General features: G+C 39.8%; 1 protein-coding gene and 1 long non-coding RNA gene across 2 annotated transcripts in view; one reads left to right on the forward strand and one right to left on the reverse strand.

Moving 5' to 3' along the window:
- Positions 1-289: 289 nt before the first annotated feature.
- Positions 290-3,257, reverse strand: LOC127661379 (uncharacterized). The gene is made up of 3 exons (XR_007972755.1): positions 2,999-3,257; positions 487-581; positions 290-401 (listed from the first exon to the last, which is right to left on the reverse strand). It is a non-coding gene; the product is annotated as an uncharacterized LOC127661379 (long non-coding RNA).
- A 1,577-nt stretch (positions 3,258-4,834) lies between these two features.
- ptpn5 (protein tyrosine phosphatase non-receptor type 5) overlaps positions 4,835-26,706 on the forward strand; it is a 34,189-nt gene continuing 12,317 nt past the window's right edge. The window contains exons 1-11 of the mRNA XM_052142979.1: positions 4,835-4,861; positions 6,601-6,660; positions 12,678-12,866; positions 15,897-16,007; positions 16,176-16,253; positions 16,455-16,693; positions 22,292-22,478; positions 22,629-22,713; positions 22,820-22,899; positions 23,407-23,544; positions 24,679-24,789. Of these exons, the coding sequence (XP_051998939.1) occupies positions 4,835-4,861; positions 6,601-6,660; positions 12,678-12,866; positions 15,897-16,007; positions 16,176-16,253; positions 16,455-16,693; positions 22,292-22,478; positions 22,629-22,713; positions 22,820-22,899; positions 23,407-23,544; positions 24,679-24,789 (1,305 nt within the window). The remainder of the gene's footprint in view (positions 4,862-6,600; positions 6,661-12,677; positions 12,867-15,896; positions 16,008-16,175; positions 16,254-16,454; positions 16,694-22,291; positions 22,479-22,628; positions 22,714-22,819; positions 22,900-23,406; positions 23,545-24,678; positions 24,790-26,706) is intronic.

Genomic DNA, 26,706 nt, shown 5'->3' on the forward strand with positions numbered 1-26,706 from the left:
TATCTCCAAGCAAGTTCTTGGGAACATTCCGGTAATTGTTAGGTTCTCCAGAGCACCATTAGTTATAGCCAAAATTGGCCCATCACTCCACAACCATTGTCCATCCTAGTGAGTGAAGAATATAATAAAGTGTACACGACCCTGGACCCTGGACATGACTTTATGATGGTGGGCCCATATTCATTAGAAACTTTACTAAAAAGCATAAAGTTTCAATCTAGCCACACAAAGTCTCTTTAGGCCACATACTCTTAACCTTTTTCTCTTTAAAATAGACTTACCATTTTACCATCATCACCAACAATCAAAGCATTTGTGGAACCAGTCAGAAGACTCAGCAGAAAGTCATTTTCCATTTGTTTATGTGATGAAAGATTCCCATTAATGTCTTGACAGTTTCTCTAAAGAGACAGAATTATCATGTTAAATCCAGTCTTTAGTATTCTAAAAATGTTTTTAAAAAAATTGCAGCAAATAAACCATTACCTCTACCAGTTGGACCCAGTTAACTTGCTTGGAGAAGAATTTGTAGCATTGTCCTTTTAAAGGTTTCCATCCAGAGGAACAGCGTTCATCGTGAGCTATACAATACAGAAAGACACACTAAGGACAGTTTATTGTTGTAGCTCATCTATGCAGTATTTAATTCATGCTGCCTGCAAACACACTACCAGAAAAAAGTTTGGACACCTTTTTTTGGACACCAAAACAGCCATTTTCCCCATTTCTTGACCCAAGTGTGGCACTGTCTCCAAATTTTGAACGTACCTCAGATCAAGGTATGATGAATTATACCAATTTTCTTTTCAAGAAGGACAAAGGGATGCTGAGATACAGCTTCAAATCCATTTTCTAGGACAAACAGTTCAAAAGACACGTGCCTAACAAAAGTGAATATTTGAACTAGTGGTGGTGCTATTGAGTATGTCTTTGAGACCCCAAATTTGGTATGCGGGTTACTCATGCCCACCTCTATCAGTGTGCCATTTCCCTATGTACGGTTCTATGGGCTGTCATAGACTCCCATTGGGGAGGAAGAATTATAATAATACTAACTGATACTTTAGGTGCGGCCAATAAAAACAAGTAAAAACATGACTTGATATAGAATGACAATTGAATACATTAGTCAAATAATCACATGGTTTTTCAAATCAGTCTTGGAAATTTCAGTAAAACTCAAACGAATGAGAGTCACTTTTATATTTTAACATGTAGCTAATTGTTTGCATTTGGTATGTTGTAAATTCAGGAGTTGTTTAATTAACAGACATTAAGAGTGTCTTCACCTGTGTGTCTTCCCCTGTGCTGTGTGATCACTTTGAATGTTGTGGCCTCCTGATTAGAGCATTCTCAACTGATCCTTTTACTTTGTTGCAGGTCATCTTGAGCATCATTGAAAAGAGGTCTGCACACTGCAAAGGGTCTTAAAACTTTGCTCATTACATGATTTTTGGTCTGATTTAGCTGTCGCAGACAGATTAATGAGGTCTGCGACAAAAATGGCAATCGGTGCTCACTACGGTCCCACTGCTCGCCAAGTATGAGTAGTTCAGCGACGTGATCTGAGCCAGTCTTAAGCTGTCACAGACGCTGAGATATTTTTACACCATTCGTGATATTATTTCCATATGATCTTGTAGTGCAGTGGTTCTCAACCCTGTTCCTGGAGGCCCCCCAACACTACACATTTTGGATATCTCCCTAATCAGAAACACCTGATTCAACTCATCATCTTGTTATTAAAGACTCCAAGACCTGAATTGAGTGTGTCAGAAAAGGGAGATAATTGAGAACCATTATTATGATCATAATTATGTTTTATTGTAAACTAACAAGTGTAAGCATTTTTAACAATTAAATATATGGTCTGCATGCTCTACTTGACATTGTGCTGTTTTATTTCCCTCCATTTTTTTCCCCAAAACAGATGCAGAGGGCCTGCCCTTGTCTTTCCAAACATCGTTGCTATTAGTTATTTGTTTCATTGTTTTTTGTCATCATTTGATTTTCAGACAAAATCAACTTTTGGACAGTGAGCTGAATGTAACCATTTAGAATCTCGTGATCACTCTAAATTCTCATGTGATTAATGTGAGAATTAATTTTTTCCTGCTGATGACCAGGGATGCCTCTGTCAAAGATCTTGTAGTTTGTGCATCTTTCTGTGTTCAGTTGTGTAGTATGAGCTCTACTACGACAAGAAGATGACAGACGACAACAAACCTTCTTGTGTAATGTGAGTACAGTGATTCAGTCATGTACTGGGAGCGGGGATTTAGCATCAGTGGGAGCGCTTTGTCTAAAGAAGTTTTTTTTATATTTCTGTGTTTTTTAAAATGGAGTGACTAATTTCTGTGACACTAGTGCCACCGAACAGCGGGCCTTGTCTGATGTTGTTCAAACAGTCAGATAGTCCCACCCCAACTCACGCCATTGGTTGAGTAATGTTGTTGGGGCAGATCTAAGCGGGTCTTTTAAAACAAACACATTAATTTTTTATAGCACCACAGAGACAAAGTGTTTGTTTTCAAGAAAATTAAACCCATGAATGGCTTACTTATAATTATCTCTTCATATTAAGCTGGGATAGGAGAAAGTATATAAATTGACATAATTCAGCTTTAAGCAATGTGTTGCATATGTGTTTTCAAACCTATTACAAAATAAGGGTGAAAAGGGGGGCTCAAAAATCCAGATAAAAATTCAGCAGATGTATTACCTTAAATTCAGAAGATACAAAGATTGATATCTAATTTCGAAGGAAACAACGCTGTTGCTAATGTGAGTGCTGAAGGGACTGTAGGGAGAAAAGAGCACTGACATGCACTATGATCTCCAGCATCCCTCTTCTTCATTCTACCCCGAGATACGTTGCCTAGGTTACACCTCCAGCTGCCGAAGCCTCACACTGTCCACCTCCCGCGAGACAATACCTCACACGTCAACACCTATTCAAAATCATACAAAAGGATTCTCACGAAACCAAAATACTCACGGAAGAGAGTGACGAGAGAGAGATACCCTCATCGAGACGAGCTCATATGGAAGGCCGCTGTTCAGCTCTGCAGCGACTTCAGCGTCTCGCGCTGGTTGCTCTTCTTCTTCGCGCGCCGTCTACGCGAACGCTGTGATGTGAATATTAATGATGTTGCGCGAATCTCCGCGAACATTTTCACCGCTTTCAGCCATCTGAGAGGTAAGAGTGCATCTGTATTTTTCCATATAGCTACTGTGCACTTTGCCCTATCATTCAGTGTGGGTTTTCCACAAGCACGCGTCGTGTTTATGAGGCGGATGGATGCTGAGAGACACTACCACGACGCAGTGTTATATGGGTGAAGCGAGTCAACGAGCTAGGCGTTTCAATATGGTGCCTGTTCTCATGTAAATTGAGGCTTTTATTCTTAAAACATAACTCCCCTCATACACTCGTGAGTAAACGTATGGTGGTGTATGTTTGTTTGTTGTACATAATGACTGTCAGAATAGCACGTGCCTTGATGTGTTTGTTCAGAGCTGGATCCACATATTTAGAATTACCTGCATAGTAAAAGGATAGGTCTTCGTGTGTATTGTGAAGAAAAACACATTTTCTGATCATTAATTTTCGCAGGGGATATTTTCAATATAGTTGGCTTTATTTGGATTTTTTTTTATATTTAAATGGCTCAGCATTCAACAGGTGTAGACTATCTCACCCCTTCTGCTACATTATGTGCCTGCTATTCTCCAGATAGATCTCCATCCTGTGTGTGTGTATGTATTTGTGAAGGGGGTTCTATGCATTGGACCAGCAGTGGAGCTATTATATCTTTCAGTTTTTTCAATGTTTGTTTGAATTATTCAGATTTTAGACCAATGTAATGAATGCAATTGCAATAATTTGTATTTATTTTATTTTTTAGAAGAGGATGTTTGATTTTAGTTAATGAGGCAATGGGATTTATAATGCATGAGGAGACTGGTCTAAAAAAAATAACCCTCTGGCCATGATTTCTCTCTCTCTCTCTCTCTCTCTCTCTCTCTCTCTCTCTCTCTCTCTCTCTCTCTCTCTAATGCATACACACAGCTAATCACATCAGCAATACATTTCAGACAGAGGTGGAGGAGAGAGACACAGAGAGGTTTGTTTTTTGGAAACCATTATAGCTCTCATACATGGCAATCCAGAGAAACAGTACTATACTGGGCCCAGTCGGCAGAACAAAAACACACAGATTTAACTCATCCAGCATAAAGTGTAATCCTCTCATACAAGCAAGCACAATAAAACTCTTAAACTCAGCCCTGTAGTGTGAAGCTGCTATTAAGCATGTAATCTCTCACTGCCATTCCAAATAAAATACTTTACAATTGGTGGCATTTAGTGTCCTCCATTGTTATTTTTATGAGCCTTATGGTATATTGACATTGTTTTATTGGTCAGTATAGTGTGTAGGATGTGTACAACGTGGAGTTTAATTAATGCCATTAAGGTGTGTGGGTGTGTATTAGTATGCATTGGTTGGGGTTGGCTAGCTGTGGAATATGGCTTTAAATGGGAAGTTCACCCAGAAATGAAAATTCTTTCATGATTGATTCACCTTTAAGGCATCCCAGATGTGTATGACTTTCCTTCTTTAGCAGAACCAAAGTGCAGATTTTTTAAGTGAATGGGTGCGTGAGGCTTCTGGCTGTTTGACTGTCCAATAGGCATATTTAGGAAGCATCCACAATCAATTAGTGCCTTCTGAAGCAAATTGATAATTGAAAATAAATCGATAATCAAAACATTTGTAACTTTAAAAAATAGTTTCTTACCAGCAGTCGACGCATCAGTGACGTAAGCACAATGGCACGTTCACGCGAGAAGTCGGAAGTGCGCGCTTTGTATAAAACAGAGGAACGAACGTCACGTGAGAGTTAGGTCATTTCAAACAGAAATACAGCGGTAGGCGGAAGCAGCGATTTAAAGTAAAAAAAACGCTTTATTATCGATTTGCTTCAGATGGCATTAATTGATCAACTAGGGTCATGTGAATTAGTTTTATGCTGCCTAAATCTGACTTTTGGACCGTCAAATAGCCAGCAGTATAATGGCACACATTCATTTACATTTTGTGGACAAAAACTGCTGAAATGTGCTTTTAAAAGTCTTCATTTCAGTTCTGCTGCACTGTAAAAAAAAATTGTTCACTCAACTTAACTTAAGCTAGTTGTCATTTTGCTTTGTCATATTCAAGTTACATTAACAAAAAATATAAATTTCTTTCAACTTTAGAATTTTTGTCAATACAGCTAAATATTCCATTGACTAAACTGTTATTTTTTTGTAATCTGGATTTACCAGGTTTTGTTCAAATAACTTTTATATTGTGATACAATAGGTTAACCAGGATGCATTGCAACTGTGATATTTAAATTTTCATTAAAGAACTTAAAAGACAACAGCACTGTCTGAACTTCCAATAGTTTGAAAGAGAGGAACACATTTTCAATACAAAGCTCAGTAATGGTGACTCTCACCAAACACCATTAAATAAATATATAAGCTATTAACATCACCACAAAACTATTAACCAACAGTAAAGACAAAAACGGCACAAATAAAGTCCACAAATAGCAAAAAAAAAAAGCCTACAACACTTACCTTATTTATTTATTCATGCCGCAATGCATGCTGGGAGCTGGCAAATCTTTCCTTTTCAGCCAACTTTTTTAAGTGAGTTGAAACGGCAAATATGGTTGTTAATCCAACTTAAGTACAAGCTAATAGAATTAAAATCAGTTTTTACAGTCTTTTATCTGGGATTGCTTAAAGGTGAGTCAATCATGAGGGCATTTTCATTTTTGCCTGAACCATTCTTTAAAAAGCTATAGCACCTACAGACTAACAACAAACCTCAATATAATAAAGCTGCAACTCATTAGAACGGTGGAAAGAGAAATCTATTATATATCCAATCACAAAGGCAGGTGCTCGTCCAAAATCCCCATAAATGTTGTGTTTGTCCTTTTATGACACTATAGATTGTGTCTGCTGCAAGATCCCTGTCTGTGTGTGTGTGGGGTGGGGGGGGGGGGGGTTGTGGTTCTATATAAACCGTTTGCTGCTGCGTGTATTTGTTTCCATGGTTACCCCCATGCTAATGTTGATCACGTCATCACCAGACCAGACCTCTGCAGCTATTGTTTACTGATTGTAGAGGAGAAGACTATGAATGTGCTCAGATTATAGTTCCTCATTGTCTTGTGTCCTTTTGTTTAGCTTGTCCTCTAGTCTTGGATGCCTTGATTGGATTCATCAAATATTCTGCTATATTTTGACCACCTGTCATTTATCCGTGATAGACACATACGGAGGGCTATTTATTCGATACCGCTCAGTAACTCCTACTGTTGGTTGGCTTGGCACGCAACGTCCTCGTCTTTTATCGCCATCTGCACCATCTCCATACAGAGCTGCATGAGTAAGAATTATGATCTTTTGGTATATATAATTTAGATGCTAATGCATTGCAAATATAATTTCTCCACCACTTAAAACTTATTATTTGACTAATTTTACTCATTTTGTATCTCCCTCTTGCAGCCACCCTACAGAACTACTACCCCTAGTTTGGTCCTGAGAGAGGCATCTGTCACGGTTATGTGAGCCTAAATCTGATTCATTATAATGTAAGTGCTCTATTGTTTCTTTATAACATATCTGTTCTTTCGTTCTCACAGAGCAAATGGTGTAGTTGATGCTGTGGTTTCATATAAGGCATGTGTGCTGGATCTATGTCCATGCACACTGGGGCACAGCTGTTTTTCTGTCTTAACTGAAATTATTTCAAAATTAATATGATTTTATTTGTATCATGTGTTGTTACCACCATGTATTCCACTACAGATTACAGAATACTTGCTGTAAAATGCCATTTGTAACGTATTCAGTTAGATTACTCAAGGTCAAGATATTTTTTACTTGTTTTCACTATAAAAAATCTGCCAGTACTGTGTGACAAAATACACATTTTAAAAATACATTCTCTGAAAAAAGCCTAAATATCCTATGCATTGTTGTGTCTAAAACAAGATTTTTGAAAGATTTCAACTTGTTTTAAGGATTTTTAGATATTTTTACTAAAAAAAATTCTCAACAAGAATAAGAATTTGCCCTAATATCAAAGCTCTTATATATTTTATATGCTAAAAAAAATATGATCGTGCCTGGTAACATGTGCATGTAAAATGGCTCAAAATAATATTCTCGCTTAGCATGAAGTTAAATGTTCACATGACAAATTACACAAGGTTTATTTATATTTCTGCTGCTCTAAAATCTGTCTGCTCATATGTTCTCTGGATAAATGTATGGATATGGATATATGTTTTTCACTTGAATAGACTAAATCTTAAATGGAACAAATGACAGGAGACCTGGGTAAATCAGCGAGTAAAGACACTGACTACCACAACTGGAATCGCAAGTTTGAATCCAGGGCATGCTGAGTGACTCAAGTCAGGCTTCCTAAGTAACCAATTGGCCCAGTTGCTAGGGTGGGTAGAGTCACATGGTTTAACCTTCTCGTGGTCACTATAATGAGGTTCTTGCTCTCGGTGGAGCGCTTGGTGAGTTGTGCGTGGATGCCGCGGAGAATAGCGTGATGCCTCCACAAGTGCTATATCTCCACAGTAACACGCTCAACAAGCCACGTGATAAGATGCACGGATTGACAGTCTCAGATGTGGAGGCAACTGAGATTCGTCCTCCGGCACCCGGATTGAGGCGAGTCACTACGTCACCACAAGGACCTAGAGTGCATTGGGAAATGGGCATTCCAAATTGGGGAGACAAAGGGGAGGGGAAAAATGGAACAAATGACAAAAAAATACAAAGTAATCTCTTCAGTATTTAAAGTGCTTTTTGAATGTAACTGTATTCTGATAACCAACAATTTAAACTGTAACTGTAGTGGAATACAGTTACTAATATTTTGTATTTGAAATACATAATCCCGTTACATATATTCCGTTACTCCCCAACATCGTTTAACACTGACAAAGTAATACAGGTTGTATTTTTAAGTTCTGATATTTTACATTTGTTCAAATGGATGAATGATAATGTGAATGCTTATCATTATGATAAAAACACTTATTAATTTCTTTGTTTAGCGCAGAGGTGGGTAGTAACTCGTTACATTTACTCCGTTACATTTACTTGGGGAAAATTTTACAATTTTAAAAGTGGGTAATTTTTACTCTCACTCAAGTAAATTTCCAAAGATTTTTATAACTTTTACTTCTTTACAATGTGTTGGGTTACTGTCATTACATTACTGGTTTTAATTTGAATTAATGTGTAATTTATTGAGAGATTATTGAATGGGACTTTTACGAGAGCGGAAGTTCACAGCTGCGCGCAATGAGACGCTCCCACTTGAGTGATGAGTCATCAGTGCAGCAGCATCAAACTCTTCAAAGTGAAAGACTTTCTGCGCTCCATACAGTGAAAAAAGAATAGTTTTGTCATACAATGCCTTCATTTAACACAGAGAAAAGCTGATAATTCAAAATTAAAGTCACAGCTCCAACTTCAGGCAGCACGATGAGGTAAATTTTGGCTCTAATTCTATCACAGGCTTTTCTGTGTAATGAGATGAGTCATTTTTAGGGTGATTCTGTAACTGGGCTCTTGTGACATCAGTTTTTAAGTGCACATTTTTAAATTAGTGCAGCAATATATCAGTGTGCTTTGTCCCGCATGTCATAAGCAGTATTTATGCATTTACTCCACACCCTTGCGGGGGTCCTGCAAACTATCGCAGCTACTTCAGGCAGATTAACTGTATAAATCCATGTAATCATCCAAGTTAAGTGTAAATTACTGCCATTCGCATGATCGACAACTGGAGCACGAACAGACAGCATTTCTGCGTGTGCACAGCGAGATGCGCATGTGTGATGTGCACGAGGCAATCATCGCGACGAGAGTGGCTGTGTCTGCAATCATTCAATCATTCCCTATTTCCTATATAGTGAATGGCAGTTAGTGCACTATATCTCAGCAGTAAGTGAACGAAATGAGTATATTCAGATGAGAGTGTCGGAGCTCTGGGGCTGGTGCAGAAACGTCCCATGAAATTTTTAAAAACTTGGGCCTTATTTGATATTCTTATTAAATAATATATTAATACAATAAATCTTCATTTTGTTTGTCATTTTTAATATATACTGTGTTAGTATAAAGAGTAATCACATTTGATCAAATAAAGAGTACATTTTAAAATGTATCTATGTTTTGTCTCTCTATTTGTTATTATGTTATTTTAATCAAGTAATGATTTGTCAAAAAGTAATTTACTACATTCAGCATGAAATAAAACATTGCAGGAGTGAAGGAAGCAGTAAACTCCTAGCTCGTACTTCTTCCCTGTGGTGGATTGTGGGAAATGAACCGTCATCGAGTGTACTTGAAATGTACACTTGAAATTAGAGTGCATTGTGGGTATGAGTGAACAAAATTAGGGAACGAGTGGCTGACTCAGAATTCAGACACTCGAAATAGTGCACTATATAGTGGATAGGGGGCGGTTTCAGACACAGCAAGTGTTCCACTACCGGAGTTGGTGCCCTACGTAGGCTGCATTCTCTGCATTTAGATTGCGGCGGTACTGCTGTACAGAACTAACGATCTAAATACTTACGAGACTGAAAACTGTAACTACATTGAAATAAGAATCCACTCAGTACTTTAAAAGCTATGAAATAGCAAAAGAAGGCATTCATAACGCATGCTCTTACTTTGGTTTATATTTCAGCATTATATAAAATGTCCTTGTGGGACATTTTCATGTTTTCACTATAATAATTACTAGAAATGTTTCCAAACCTCTCTTCTTATTGACAAATTCATCCAGATCTGACAAGAGGCCTTAAAGGGATAGTTCACCCAAAAATTACAATTCTCATTATTTACTCACCCTCATGCAACCCCAGATGTGTATGACTTTCTTTCATCTTCTGAACTCAAATTAAGATTTTTAGAAGAATTTCTCAGCTCTGTAGGTCCATACAATGCAAGTGAATGGGTGGCAACATATTAAAGCTAAACAAACAAACAAACAAACAAACATAAGTCAGCATAACCATAAGACTCTAGTGGTTAAATCAGTATCTTCAGAAGCGATGTGATGGTGTGGACGAGAAACAGATCACTTTCACATTCTTCTTGTGTTTTATGTGATTCACACTTCTCTGCATATTGCCCCCTGCTGTCTAGCAAAAAATAACAAATATTGACCTGTTTCTCACCCACACCTATCATATCTCTTCTGAAGACATGGATTAAACCACTGGAGTTTTGTGGTTTACTTATATACTGCTTTTTTTTCATTTTGGAGCATAAAAATTTGGCCTACAGAGTTTAAATAATCTTTAAAAAATCTGAATTTGTTTTCTGCAGAAGAAAGGAGGTCATACACATGGAATGAGGGTGAGTAAATGATGTGAGAATTTTCACTTTTGGGTAAAATATCCCTTTAAAGTGATAGCTCAGCCATAATTTTATATTCTGTCATCATTTATCTACCCTCATTTTGTTCCAAACCAGTGTGAGGCTTTGTATTATGTGGAACACAAAATATGTTATACAGAATGTTATGGACTGACAGTCTCATTCACCATTCACTTGCAATATATACTGTATATATATATATATATATATATATATATATATATATATATATATATATATATATATATAAACATTCACTGAAAGTAAATAGTGACTCAGACAAACTGTCTAATATCTTCTTATTGTGTTGCATGGAAGAAAGAAAGTCATACAGGTTTGGAACAACATGATGTTGAATGATTACAGAATTTCAATTAATAATAATAATAATTCTATAGAAAATGTTCATTGTGTATTATGTAATGAATATAGGGGAGTAAATGTCTATTATGTCATTTGTGAAAGTAACGAGTTACTCACTACTTGAGTACACTTTAATAACTTTCTTAATCTTACTCAAGTAATTATTTATGTTAGTGCGTTTACTTCTACTTGAGTAATTATGTTTTTGAAGTAATTGTACTTTTACTTGAGTACAGTTTTTGGCTACTCTACCCACCTCTGACTTAGAGGAAACAAATTGTTAACAAAAACCCAGAAATGATATAGTCTTGTTTTCTAATTGATGTTTTAGGGTACTGTTAATAGATGGCACATTTTCATCCTCAGATACTTTCAGATAACAGTGTCTGCATAAAGTTTCCCTTCTCTGTTTCTTCCTGTCAGGCAGTTTCTGACTGGGAATTAAATGCTGATTTAGCAAGTGGCATGAGATCATTATGCTTAGGTTTGATGAAAGACAATCTGTAAAGGGTGTGTACTTTTGTGCGCACAAGTTTGTGTGTGTGTGTGTGTGTGTGTGTGTGTGTGTGCGCATGTATCCTTCAACACAGTGATCTCTACTCTGTTTATAGCTCATTCTGATAATTCAAGAGCATCCAGCTGCAGCATGAATAGAGTACAGGAATAAATTAATTAATAATATTAATCAGAGTGGAAAGAAAAAAGTGGGGGAGGGGGTAAAGATGGATGTAAACTAGATGGAGAGAGAACATTGCAGAGGGTCAGAGATGTGAAGAGAGAGGAGTAAACATTAAAGAAAGATGAAAGAGAAAAGGAAGAGCAGATAAGAAGAGCAGAGAGGAAGTGATTGAGAGAATAGTCAGCGTGAGATGAAGGAGTGAGGGAAAGGGAGGTGTTGCTGAAGTGACTGTTTTTCCTGTAAATGCAGTCACAGTGTCTCAGTGTGAGTGTGTGGAGCCAGAGTATCGATCAGTATGATCCACTCCAGCACTGAGTGTTGATTCTGCAATAAAGGTGATGCATCCTGATCTGACTGATTTTTTGCTTGCATATGCTTAAACAATATACTATTTTTTTTTTCAGAAATCTGTGTATTTGTGTTTTGGTACAGCTCAAAATAACAGAAAAGAGTTGAGACTAGTCTAATAACAGTTTCATTCTTGCTTCCCTGAGATGAAGGGAATGAGACATTGCAAGAAACGCAAATTCCCCATAGTGTTTTTCGCAGTGTCGAGTGTAGAATTTGAAAATGAAGTTCGTACAGCACTTGATAATTATGGTAATTTTAGTCTTACAAATATCTACTTGGAACATTTACATAGAGGTGTAATGTTTGCCTATTTACTTGAAAAGAAATCAGGATAAAGATATGCAATATGTAGACATGTGATCATTAAAAAGCACATAAATGAAGCAGAAAATAAATCATATGACTCCTGTGGTTAAATCCATATGTTCAGAAGTGATATGATAGGTGTGGTTGAGAAATAGAAAAATATTTAACTTTTATACTTTTTATGCTAATCATTACAGTGCTTGCAGCATTGCTAGAGAGCTTTTTACACTGTATATGGCATAACACCCTGTGTTACCACTATGTCCACAGCACAGTCTCATTTGCATAGTCCACCTCTAAATGTGTCATTCCTCCCACAGCAATGACATGAATTATGAGAATGCATTTAATTGCAGAAGCTGTAGTGTGTACTACTGTGATTACATACAGCTGCATTGCTGCCATGAAAGTATTAGCTGTTATGTGTTGTACTGTATTTACATAGTTTTATTATTTTCTTTCTTCAGTAAATATGGTTTTCTGCCTCTGTAGACAGGAAGTTTCAAGATCAGCATGGCAGAAGCCCCTGTTGGTGAGGACACACCCAAAGAGCAGGAGAGTGCCACCCCACCTACCTTTGACCATCTGCTGGGGCTTGGTGCTGCTCTGTGGTGGAGAATACTGAAAGCAAGTGTTACAGCTGGAGCTTTCCTCCTGCTATACACAGTGTCTCAACTCACTGTGAGTTTCTGCACACTTCACTCCAAATGTGATTCTCAACTGCTATAACTGCTAATATGTATATATTGTGCTGTAGTAAAGACACCTCTGCTTAAATCTCTGTGCTCTTAATGGCTCCTCCGCACTCTTAAAGGTACCTCCGCTTACATTTGTGAAGGGCACCTTTAGATTTGTGAAAGAAGGGGGCATGGGCTTGCGGCCCTGTAGCCCCTGTTCTGTGCACGTCAGTGTGTGTGTGTGTGTGTGTGTGTGTGTGTGTGTATATATATATATATATATATATATGTGTATGTATATACCCCCACACACACACAGATTTTTCTACTTTAATACAGTGCTATCAATACAAATTATATTATTCAGAGCAATTTAAGTGAAAAGTTTAATTAACTACAGGATTACGATATGTCCCCCTTTTGCTATTATGATAGTAGGCACTGGAGCTGACGTGGACTTTCACAAACCTAATGATCGATGTGGTCCACCATGATTTGAGAATTGGGGTGTGTCCTTTTCTGCATATCGCTGCCCCCTTCAGCATATAGCGTGCCGTTTTGTGGCCGTTCTGCATAACGCTGTGGCTCATTTCAGCTTAGTCCCGGTTCTGATCTGCCCCAAAGTGCGTCGGCCCACCGGGAAAATGCCTGGTATGCCAGATTACCAATCCAGCCATGTACTCAACAGACTCATGCAGCGCGTGCAAGCAATTTGCAAATCAAGACAGTGCTTCACTTTCGGTAAATCACACGAGTAAACACACCTGCTTTGCTTCGGTCAGGATGAGCGGATGATCAGTGTTTCATTAGTTTCTTTTTGCTTTCAGAACAACACGTCATGTAAAAAGGAAAACACCACTATCAATTCTTAAGATTTCCAATCCAGCATAGTCACATTCAAAACTACATTAAACTATTAAAAGCGAAAACATAAACCCACATCATGGGGTTCAATAATCTATTCTATTAAAAGAGTCTATTCAAAATATAAATTAAACCTGGAAATACAGTTTTAGGATTTTGCAGGTGTGATTAACTGAAAAGGGCTAAATGATCAGCTTGTTGATCGGCTTGTGATGCGTGAATGGCTTGCACGTGCATCGCGATTCAGATTTCAAAGTTTTGGAATTTTTAACCACACAAGATTAATGTTATTCTTAAATGATGAACAATTGGTACAGTAAATGTTCTAATTAAATATAGACCTTTCCAAATTTCAAAATGTGTTGCCAAATAATTTGTGCTTTTTGAAACAAAACAGTCAATGGTTAATGTTTCAAAGCCTGTAATGTTTTAAAATCTGAGCATTAACACAGAAAATATGATTTTAATGGTATGGTCAAAAACCATACCCCTCTGATTTACTATGTGGCTGTGCAATAAAACCGTTGTTGTGGTGTGTGTGTGCGTGTGTGCGTGCATATTAGTATAGATAGACTGTCTGTTCCAAGGGCTGTTGTGATCGACTCTGTAGTCAATTACTGCACCACATGACATCCTGCCTGAAAAACAGCTAACAGCTGTGCAAGATTTATATATACACATATTTACAAAACAGTATTCATGTATTAGTATGAAATTAAACTTTAAGTCACAAAATATCTATTTAAATTAAGCAAATATTCAAACTGGCAAGTAGTTTCTGTCAGATTTTGATATTCACCATTGATTTGGTTTGTGCCAAAATCTGTTGAAGAAAATTTGAAAAAGATATGCACATCAAACCGAGTTAGGCACAGGTTCAAAACACAATGCAGTTAAAAAAAAAAAAGAAGAAAAAAAATGGGATGTATCTGCATACTGTTTTTATTGCTCCAGTATATTTAATTAATCCCCTTGGGATGTTTCAACCATTGGCAAAGGTGATTTTTCCCCATAAGGCAAAAGTTAATCTTTTTCTCCATCCCTTGTTATTGTTTTGTGCTGTATAAGTATTGTGTTCTCTCTTGACATACTTTAGTATGTAATGTTTTTTATTGTGTCGTGATTGTGTACACTTGTGTGTTTGTATGTGCATTCTTTCATGTGTGTTTCATGTACTGTTTGCATAGCCAGTGTATTAGGGGTGGGTAGAGATATTGATTTTCCAATGCATCGCTATCTTCATTTGAAGGATCTCGATTCTTAAATTCCAAGATCGATCTTTTACTCTATGCTCAACCCTCTATGTTGAGAGGAAATCACTCAAATTTGCAACCAAATTCCATGCTATATGACTAAAATGTATATATTTGGCAACTGGCTGGTAAATGTTTAGATTTCACGCACTAGAAATTGTGTAGTATAGTAGTGGAGTATTCAGCAGTAAGATCGTTTCACTGCATGTGGAGAGTTAAAGTTGTTTTGTGTAATGTGTGTCCAAAGACAAGATCAACATGACCCATTTGTCATTGAATAGTGTCTCTTTTAAAGGGTTAGTTCACCCAAAAATGAAAATGATCCCATACTTTACTCACCCTCAAGCCATCCTAGGTGTATATGACTCTTCTTTCAGCCAAACACAATCTGAGTTATATTAAAAAATATCCTGGCTCTTCCAAGCTTTATAATGGGAGTATATGGTAAATTAGATTTTGAAGCCCAAAAAAGCGCACCCATCCATCAAAAAAAGTAATCCATACGGCTCCAGGGGGTTAATAAAGGCCTTCTGAAGCGATGCGATGCGTTTTTGTAAGAAAAATATATTATTTATTGATTGAAAATATTAATTTGTTCATTTTTAAAAGGCCAGATGATAAAAGCTAATAAAATATAATTGGTAAAATTCATATTTTTGTAATGTACATAGTTAGAAGGTTCCCTGTATAATTAACAGCATTAGCTGGGAAAGAATGTCTTTCATATGTAAGCAAAAGGGACATTATAGCTAAAATATACCCATATGAATAGATATCGAATCGAATAGAAAAAAATCACAATCAACTAAAATTGAGATTGAATCGGGAAATCTATATCAATACCTGGCCCAAATGTGTATACTGTTTCTTTTTGATGGGTTTGTGTAATAATAAATGTGTATTATTGCTGTGTTTAGGGTTTGTGGGTCCTTTACATGCTGAATGGATACAGGGCTTTTCCAGCAGCACACAAAGTTTTGGATCTCCTTCAGTACCTTCTCACCACCAATGATGCCTCTGATCAGCAGGTGACAGAGCTAGAGCTTCGATAACAACTTCTCTGACAGAAAAAGAATGAAAAAGATTGATGTGAGAAAGAATAATATTTTAAAGAGGCTCACTGCCATGCTATTGATATATCTTCTAGTCATGTTTTTGAATTGATAACAAAAACACTTAAATGCACTTGTCTCCAGGATGAGATTTGGAGGGTGGAGAGTTTGTTGCCTCTCATAGCCACGCTCTTCTTAGGCGTAGTCATCCTTGGCACTGGAGTGAGTATGTTGCATATGCTATTGTTCTTTGCTAATGAGCTGAGCCAATGTAAACAATATCTTGATGTGCATCAAACTGTTCACTACATCCTTAAACTGTACAGAACAGTGTTTCAGCAGCTGATTTAAACAATACATTGTCTTAATAAAGAACAAATTATCAACATGGAAATTCTTTTTTCTCTCTTACTATCTAAACAGACGCTGTTCTGCATTAAAACCCTGGTGCCTGGCAACCCCTCTTGTTTCCCTGAAGACCGGCGTCAGTCCATGAGCAGGCAACCCTCCTTTACATATTCAGAATGGACAGATGCTAAACAGGAGGATTTCTATGAGTTGGATGCTGTTCCTGAGACACCCGTGTTTGACTGCTTTATGGACATGAAGACTGAGTCTGACCTGGCTTCCCTCACGGTCAAGCCTGTGGGCTTGCAGGAAAGGTAACAAAACTGACTATCTGAGCATATATAATGTTAAGTTTTTTGCATATTAACCCTCTGGGGTCGACGGATGCGCTGGCGCGTCCAGCTGGATTTTTTCCGTCATTACAGAGGAAACAACATAAAATTCTCCGTCATTTTGGGGAATACAGATAAGTGTAAGACATCATTAGAGACTATAAAGGGTCAACTTTTATTTGTGTACACTCACAATAACAACAACACCTTGTGCTTTTGTAAAATAAAGAAAATAAAAAGGGTGAGCTTTCAGCAGTCTCTGTGTTCGCGAGCATATATCTGAAACACGTCACAAAAATGAACTGAAACTCCGCAAATACTTATCACACAAACATGAAACATGTCTAAAGAAAGCTTACAATGTCTACTTTTAAATTAAACAATTCAAATTTAAAACAAATATTCTCCTGCAATGTAATCTGTATGAAACAAAGCAATATTCAGTTTCTCCTGGCTCAGCGAATTATCTCCAATGTGATCACACCCACCAGCAGAGCGCACCATTCATACGCTAATGTTCTGAGACGATCAAATGAAATGGTAAACGCCCCCGACTTTGCCGTAAAAATAAAGTTTGAAAGACAGCACGATACACAAGTGAGAAAACTCCTGGATAGTGACGAAGTTACAGAGTTACAATTTTCCTCAGAAGAAGTGCGGGACTCTTATGAACATTTGTATTTTGAAGAGAGACTTGATCCAGCCGAGGATACAATTTCGGACGAGTAAGTAATTTAGTTTTCATTAGTTGACATGTTATTTTATAAAAACATGTACATATTTTACTAGTGGGACTGTTTCCAGACATGCCAGACAGGATTCAGAGTATTGACATTTGAAATATGTCCTAAAAAGCAAGTTTTGGTTACATTTAAATGCTGTTTCGGCTAAAGCAGGTATTTAAATTGTATGCTGTATAATATAAATATGAATATTTAGATTATAAATATGTTTAGATTATATATAATAGATTATATATAATGTTTAGATTATATCTTAACTAGTGTTTATGCTGCCTCATTATCATCAACAAAGCTTGTGCTTGCAAATGTGTGTTCAGTTTAAATTAGTAAAATGCACTTTAAATATGCCCATATTAGAAAATCTCCATATTATAATGATTTCTGAAGGATCATGTGACACTGAAGACTGCAGTAATGATGCTGGAACACAAATTGCTTTTTACAATATATTCAAATAGAAAACTGTTCTTTTAAATTGTAAAAATAGTTCAAAATATCACAGTTTTTACTGTATTTTGGATCAAATAAATGCAGCCTTGGTGAGCAGAAGAGACTAAATGGTAGTGTAGGTCTAAAATTAAGTAAAGTCTTTATGTAAAGAAAACGTACAGTCAGATTACTTGTTTTAACTTAAAACTTGATTTTGATCATTAAGTTAAGTCCAAGTCCATTCATTCTCTTTCTGTCACATTCCTCATTGATAGACCCAGGGTGTGAATTACAAACAATATTCATGATCGTTCACACCTCCTCGCATATGACCTGTCTAACACTAAAAGTGTCTTACTAATTAATACAATTATTAATACAATTATCATTAAATTATTTTTAAACACTATTAAAAATCGTATTTTATCTAAATTACACAATGATGATTAATTGACTTTATAGACATTACAGTTTTATCGTCTGTTAATGCTGATATTCTGTAAAGCTGCTTTGAAACGATGTGTGTTGTGAAAGGCGCTATACAAATAAAATTGACTTGACCCAGTTTGTGCTGAATACAGCGTTATCAGACTTTAGCCATTAATATGTTTTTAATCAACTGAAAAAAGCACAAATGTCAAGGCATGTCAAAACTTCTCCAGGGCTCAAAACACCCTCAGACCCCAAAGGGTTAAGGCACCCCCTTAAGGACACTATAAAGTTATTGCCAAGGATTTAAAACAAATTTAAAGGTGTTTTCGAAATAAGCTAGCTAACATTTAGTAACGTCTCGGTTACTGACGTAACCTCCATTCCCTGATGGAGGGAACGAGACGTTGTGTCGCTGAGTTGACACTAGGGGTCGCTCTTGCGGAGCACGGCCATCTCTGATTTTGAGAAAAGGTCAATGAGAATTGGCGTGTGGAATTTGCATGCCACTCCCCCGGACATACGGGTATAAAAGGAGTGGCGCTGCAAATACACATCAGGTATCGCATTGAGGAGCCGAGCCAAAGACCCGGCGCTTTCAGCGGATGGTTCAGTATTGTGGTTAGCGGGAACACAACGTCTCGTTCCCTCCATCAGGGAACGGAGGTTACGTCAGTAACCGAGACGTTCCCCGTCTGTCACTCAGTCGACGTTGTGTCGCTGAGTTGACACTAGGGGTCCCATGGAAAAGACCACAGAGCTGAACTGAGTTACGCAGACAAGCGGTGCGAGACGGGCAAACCTCCATGTGCCTCGTAGCCAGCGCAGCAAGCCGTCGCATAACTACCCCAACACACTGGCAGGCATGAAGCGGTCCCCTGCACCTAGGGGGAACAGCTATCTGCTCAGAAGTATAAGGACTGGCTGCCCAGCCAGGGCCTTCTCTCTATTTTTCTCCCCTGTAAAAGAAACGCAATCGTTCGGCTGGGGGCCAAATATAAATGGTCCAAGCTGGGGGGTGACCCTCCAAAGAGGACGACACCGCGGAGACCACACCCGGCCCCGAGGGGTGGTTAGGTGGAATACACACACGGTCTTACCGGCTAGCAGCGGAAGCACATCGTGTGGAACGGTGCCGTGGTAGACCCTACCCAAAGGTGGGGAGGGGTTACTACAAACACGCCGACCCAGGGCAGAGGGCCCTCTGTCCAAGGAAGACGCGGTTTGCCGGTAGGGAAACCATTTTGCGGGATATACATCACACAGGGTTGCCGAAGGGGGCAACCAGCACATGTGGACCACTTACCTCAGTACGGGGGCCTAGTGGCGCTCCGTGCGGGCGGCAGTGAGCCTCTCCGAAGACTCGACAGCCGCTAGGCTAGGGAGGAAGAACGTCCAGGGTTCACACGTCCTGCGAACGCAACTGGGGAAAAGAGTGCACGTCTTCACCTCAAGGGAGGGGAAAGGCGCTATGCACAAGCGATACACCCGGCCAGCTGACCCGAACTTACCTGTTTGTGTCACCTGATAACACACGGGACAAAACTGGCTCAACCCTGAGGTTATAGAACCTTGCAAAGGTGTTAGGTGTTGCCCAACCCGCGGCTCTACATATGTCTGCTAGAGAGGTGCCATGGGACAACGCCCATGAAGCCGCAACGCCCCTGGAGAATGGGCTCATAGGCCAGCAGGTGGCGGCACGTGCTGGGCATGGTATGCCATCGTGATGGCATCGACGACCCAGTGGGCGATCCTCTGTTTGGAGACAGCGCTTCCCTTCCGCTGTCCGCCAAAGCAAACAAAGAGCTGCTCGGAGCTCCTAAAGCTCTGCGTGCGGTTCAAGTAGATGCGAAGAGCACGCACCGGACACAGCAACGTAAAGGTTGGGTCTGCCTCCTCCAGGGGCAGCGCTTGCAGGTTCACCACTTGATCTCTAAAGGGGGTCGTGGTAACCTTGGGCACATAGCCCGGTCGGGGTCTCAGGATGACATGAGAGTAAGCCGGACCGAACTGTAGGCACAGTTCGCTAACAGAGAACGCCTGCAGGTCCCCTACCCTCTTGATGGAGGTGAGCGCCGTCAGGAGGGCGGTCTTCAGAGAGAGCGCCTTTAGCTCTGCTGACTCAAGGGGCTCGAAGGGAGCTCCCCGAAGGCCCCGAAGGACCACAGAGACGTCCCACGAGGGAACGAGGCGCGGCCTGGGGGGGGTTAACCTCCTCGTGCCTCTCAGGAACCTGATGATCAAATCGTGCTTCCCTAAATACTTACCTTCCACTGCATCATGATGTGCCGATATAGCGGCTACATACACCTTCAAGGTGAAGGGGGACAGCCGTCCCGCCAACCTTTCCTGCAGAAAGGAAAGCACTGATCCAACTGCGCATCTCTGGGGGTCTCCACCACGGGAAGAACACCACTGAGCAAACAAATGCCACTTCAGGCCGTAAAGACGCCTCGTTGAGGGGGCTCTCGCCTGAGTGATCGTGTCTACCACCGCTGGTGGTAGGCCACCTAAGTCTACCGCGTCCCGTCCAAGGGCCAGACATGGAGATTCCAGAGGTCTGGTCGCGGGTGCCAGATGGTGCCCTGACCCTGAAAAAGAAGGTCCTTCACCAGGGGGGGGGGGCTGTCGCGAGGAGAGCGTGAGGTCCGAGAACCAAATCCGGGAGGGCCAATAAGGGGCCACTAAGAGGACCTGCTCCCTGTCCTCCCTGACTTTGCACAACGTCTGTGCAAGTAGGCTGACTGGGGGAAACGCATACTTGCGAAGCCCCAGGGGCCAGCTGTGTGCCAGAGCATCTGTGCCGAGGGGGCCTCGATCAGAGAGTACCAAAGTGGGCAATTGGAGGATTCCGGGGAAGCAAACAGGTCTACCTGCGCTTGGCCGAATCGACTCCAGATCAGCTGAACCACCTGGGGGTGGAGCCTCCACTCTCCCCTGGATGTAACCTGCCGCGACAGCCGTCCGCTGTGCTGTTGAGGTAACCTGGGATGTGAGTGGCCCATGGCTGACTTGAGTCAGTGCTGACTCCAAAGGAGGAGACGGCGGGCAAGTTGTGACAACTTGATAGATATATATATATATATATATATATATATATATATATATATATATATATATATATATATATATATATATATATATATGTGTACGAGAGTATAAATGTATATATAAACGAAGTTATTCACTCCGTAACTCGGAGCGACCCCTAGTGTCAACTCAACGACACAACGTCGACTGAGTGACAGACGGGGAACTAAAACTTTTCCTTGAAATTAAGTCATTTGATGGAAAAAGAATTATAAATAGGACATTTATAAACTAATTACTGGTTTTGAAGCATTTTTATTCTTTCAACCAACCACCAAATCACAGGCACAGAATTTTGGGACAGTGCATCTACAGTGTTCAGATGAAGGCATCTTTAGTAGACAGAATGTTTTTATGAAGAAATGCTGTGAAAACAGATTTTTTCAGATTTGGACACAGCCTAGATCTCATAAATTGCTGCTGTTGTTGTTGTTGTTGTTGTTTATTTTCTTCTAGCATTTTATTTGATGGGCTTGACAGTTCAGTGTTTAATTAATGTGGCAGTCTGCTGAATATTTTAATGAGGAAAGGATCATAACTGAAGAAGTGAATGTGATGATGAAAAGGCTAACCACTTGTGTCATCATTAAACTTTAATAAAGCAATTTTGTAATATTTAAAAGGGAACTTTAAATTAATATTGTAACAGTAGAAGTATTCCCAGTTCATGCGTTCAACATTTCTTGTCCTATACTGTATAAAACAATAAATATTATAAAAAGCTAAGAAAGTACAACCTTCATTAAACATTTCTTGAACTCCTTATTTATGACAGTTAGCAGCCTTTAAAACCCACATTCCATCTAAAATTTCTTAGAATTGTGATTATGTCTTTGAACCTTCATTTTCAAATGCCCCATGTTCACACAAACATTGCTGTAACTTGCAGGAGAGGTTCAAATGTGTCGCTGACTCTGGGCATGTGCACGCCTGGTACTACAGAGCCCTATGAAGCATTGCTGTCCCCTAGAGAGCAGAGCACACATGAATACCTGCAGAATGCATCCAACCTGCTTACACCTGAGGAGCTACACAAGCGCGCTCTGGACGATGCTGTCCTGCAGGCTGAGTTTTATGTAAGCTTCACTCACACTAACATGCATATACACAATAATACAATAACTTGTAACTATGCACACACACACACAAAATAAAACTGTAACATGCATATAAACCTGTAACCATAACATGATATCACTACTCATCTTGTGACTCTGGTGAAACAGGAGACACCCATGAACTTTGTGGATCCAAAGGAATATAACATTCCTGGTGTGGTGAGAAAGAATCGCTACAAAACCATACTACCAAGTGTGTATAATATTCTGCACACAATTTACCATATAGTGTTTTATTCAGAAGCTTCTATGGAAGGTTGTTCTTGAAGGTTGTTCAAAACGATTTGCTTATTTTGTAGACACACATAGCAGAGTTTGCTTAAAAGCACAAGAGGAGGATGATTTTCTTAGCACCTACATCAATGCAAATTATTTGAAGGTGAGTGTGCTAACTAAGTTATAAATGTCACTTTCCTTGTTAATAGAATATTTAAGTTATTTTAAGATTTGTCATCAATTGGTAATAAATTGTGATGATATAATAAGGTCTTATTGTAATGTAAATATAGAGATGTTCTGACTTATTGCCAGTTATATGGGCAATCAGTGTAAATACTGTTTACTGTCGCAACAATTCTGTACTGCTGTACATTACCTCCAAGTTCTTTACACATAATTCTTATTCAAGGAAGATGTTTCTTTCCCATACAGTTTAGCTAATACATGAATACACGTACAAGCCCTAAATTATATGTAAGATAAGACAACATAAGAAATACGATGTGCTTCCTTTTTTTTGTGTAGTTTTATGTGTATTCAGAGATCAAAATTTGTTACAATTATTTTATCAGATTTTGCTATATTTTTACATCACATAGAAATAATGTATTTAGCTGTAATTTTAAGCTGAAGTTTCCTTCATTGTTTGATATAATGCTGTTTTTAGGGCTACGGAGGGAGAGAGAAGGCGTACATAGCCACACAGGGTCCTACAGTAAACACAGTGGGGGATTTCTGGAGAATGGTTTGGCAGGAGCGCTGTCCCATTATTGTCATGATCACCAACATCGAAGAGAAAAATGAGGTCTGGCTCTCTACACATCTACTGTAACACCATACACTGGGCTTCATGACATAGGCTGGCTGTGTTATATTTCTGATATGTTTTGCTAACTGTAATTACAGACAATTGCCAGGTGTCCAATAATCAATATTTGATCATCTCATCAAGATATCCTGACCCTGTTTTTCATGCTGGGCAGGCTAAAGTAAAAAAAGAAATGAAAAAATAAAAAGAAAGAAAAAGCAGATTTTTTTTATTATTCAAAAATATGGTCTGAATTTTAGATTAATGAGAGCTATGCAAACTTGAAAATTAACACTAAATAGCCCTTCTTTTTCAACCCTAAGAACTCTGACCTAACTTTTTTGAAAACACTGGTCACTATTAGATATTGAGCAATACCTCTTGGCTCAAACCCAGATGATCTACCGGATCTACCGAAAAAAAACACACAATGATATAGAGCTATCTAAAATATGGCAGGAAAATGCTCATTCAAATGCATGTCTTATAGGATGAAAATGAAAGCATTTTGCCTTCTTGATGTAAATTTGTGGCTTTAGGCATTTGCCGTAGTCATAAAATAATTTAGTAAACAATGACAACAAAAACTCACTATGAACCCCATTCAGTTGATTTATTTTTTTTCTTTACTTCAAAGGAAAATATTTAGGTCAATTTCACCAGAAATTATGAACAAAGCCTCAAATGGAATCAGCTGTTCTGGTTGTTGTGATGAATGTACATTAGGGATAATGTACAGTCAGCCGGTCATTATCGCACAATAAACCAAATAAACATCCTGATCCTGATCTCCCTGTATGGGCCTATTTTGTGATATTGACCAACTGTGTACATTATCGCACTTATTACGTGGCTACTTGCCAAATAAATAGATAAATGGAGATGAAATATTGATTTGAGTTCAAATATTTTTTTTTTGTGAGAAGATGTGAGAAGAAAGAGACAGCAAAATGAAGTAGTGGACTTAAAACTAGTATGTAGAAAATAATTTACATGGAACAACGATCAATTGTACAGATCAGCGGTCATTATACAAAAATATCTGTAAGCAGAATGTTGTGATTGACCAATCAGAACCAAATATTCCAATGCGCCATATAATAATAAAATATATATGCATGTGTTATACAGAAATGCGCAGAATACTGGCCAGAGGACAGTGTTACTTGTGAGGGAATCAAGATCACTGTCAAACACGTCATCCAGGCAGATGACTACAGTCTGAGGATTTTCACTGTGAAGGTCTGTTTTTATTTACAGTATGTGAGCGTGTGTGTGTGTGTGGGCACACTAGAGGTAGACCGATATATCGGTTTTACCGATTAATCAGTGCTGATAGTTGCTTTGTTTTACTATTGTTATCTGCTAAAAATCAATAGTTCCCCTTCTGTCACTCACTTGACGTTGTGTCAATTGTAGTGACACAAGGGGTCTCTTCTGAGAGCCTTGCGTACCTCTGAGAAAAGGCCAATGTCAAGTTGGCAGACAGAATTTGGACATACGGGTATTAAGGGGAGTGGGGGAGCGAATGTCAGACAGATTTATTTCAGAGTTCACCCCTGTTCCACTAACCTCTACTGGCGATAAGCACTGCAGTTGGATCTACGGCGCATTCAAGCGACTTTCTCCTCTCTGCACGCTGTGCAGTCCACGCCCCGGGGTGTTTCGACAGCGCTTTCATTGCCTGAAAGAGTGTTTCTCCTCCTAAAAGAGTTTATTTCCTCTAAAAGAGTTTGAGTTTCCAATCAAAAAAGAGCAATACAGAGCAGGCGACGAACGTCCTTTTCAGGACGCGTCTTTTTCAAGATGCCCAGTTCCTGGAGGCGGTCGATTTCTCTTCACTTCTGACGGTCATAAAAATCTGCCTGGTGTGTGTGCCTGGGCTGCGAACACACGCAGGCAGCCTTTTATGAATGGTTTATGTTCTCAGTGCGAGAACATAGCCATGGCAACATTGCGGTCGCGACTTTCTTTTCTCATGAGAGAAAGCCACTTCAGCCGCCCCCCATGTCGTTCCTTCTTCCTATGGGATTGAGGACAACCCGGCAGGCATTGAAGGCAGTTTGGGGATGACGACGGTCTTGGTTTTGCCGGGTAAAACCCCACGAACCACCAGCTTGCTTGCTTCCGGCTTGCGCCCTGCATCCAACCTCACTCTCAGAGCTACGAGGGTCAAAGCGCAAGCTCTCGGGCGAGCGATGGCCACCCTCGTGGTCCAGGAACGCCATATTGGACGAGATGCGCGATATTGAACGCCTCAATGCAGCCCGCACCCCGTCTGCACCGCATAGGGTGCCCCCCTGCGACTAAACCAGGCAGTTCCGCTTCAAATTGGCCCAGCTCTCAGCCCCAGCGTCGAGCGCCCCGCAGGTGGTGTATGTCCCCGTCTTTAAGACCCCATCTTGGACCCGTGAAGCTCCTAGGCGCCTCTGAGATGGAAGACCTGGGCAGTCAGATGTTCACTCTGGAGCTGACACCAAGACCACTCCGTCCCCCGGTGGAGGGCTAGGTGGAAAACCCTTGTTTTCCTTATTATTCGTTGCCGCACCCCCTTCGGGCTGCGCTACCCACATGGTTAATAAAAGAGCGATTTCCTCACTTCCTGTCATCTAGCCGGTGTGTGCCGTTCTCACGCACCATAGTCTTACAGTCCCGGCTGTCTGTACGCAGTCATCTCGCATCCAGACCCATGACTGTCCAGCCCCGGCAGGCCAATGCTGACGAGTTCCAAAGACATCCCTACAGGACCTCCTCCTCAGTCTCTAACCCGCCCCCTGCCGGTTGGTGGGGCAAGGTAAGTGCTTTGAGTCTTTCTCAGCACCAAAACCTCGGGACGCACTTCTGCCTCCCTACGCATTGTTACCTGCACCCCCCCCCCCTGTGAAGCCCCACCCGGTACGTAAAAAACGATCGTCCCATTAGTGCCCCTCCCACGGATCTTGGACGTCGCTATCCAACCCGTCGCGTTGGCTGGCCAGGACCATCAGACTCGGCTACGTGATTCAGTTCGCCAGACTCCCACCACGTCTCTGCGGTATTCACTCCACTGCATGCGTGGCAGAAATGACAGCACCTTGCGTACAGAGGTTACGACCCTGCTATTCAAAGATGCGTTAGAGCCTGTCCCTCCAGCCGAGATGGAGAAGGGTCTCAATAGCC

This window comes from Xyrauchen texanus, chromosome 2 (genome assembly GCF_025860055.1).
Source record: "Xyrauchen texanus isolate HMW12.3.18 chromosome 2, RBS_HiC_50CHRs, whole genome shotgun sequence".
Taxonomy (NCBI): Eukaryota; Metazoa; Chordata; class Actinopteri; order Cypriniformes; family Catostomidae; genus Xyrauchen; species Xyrauchen texanus.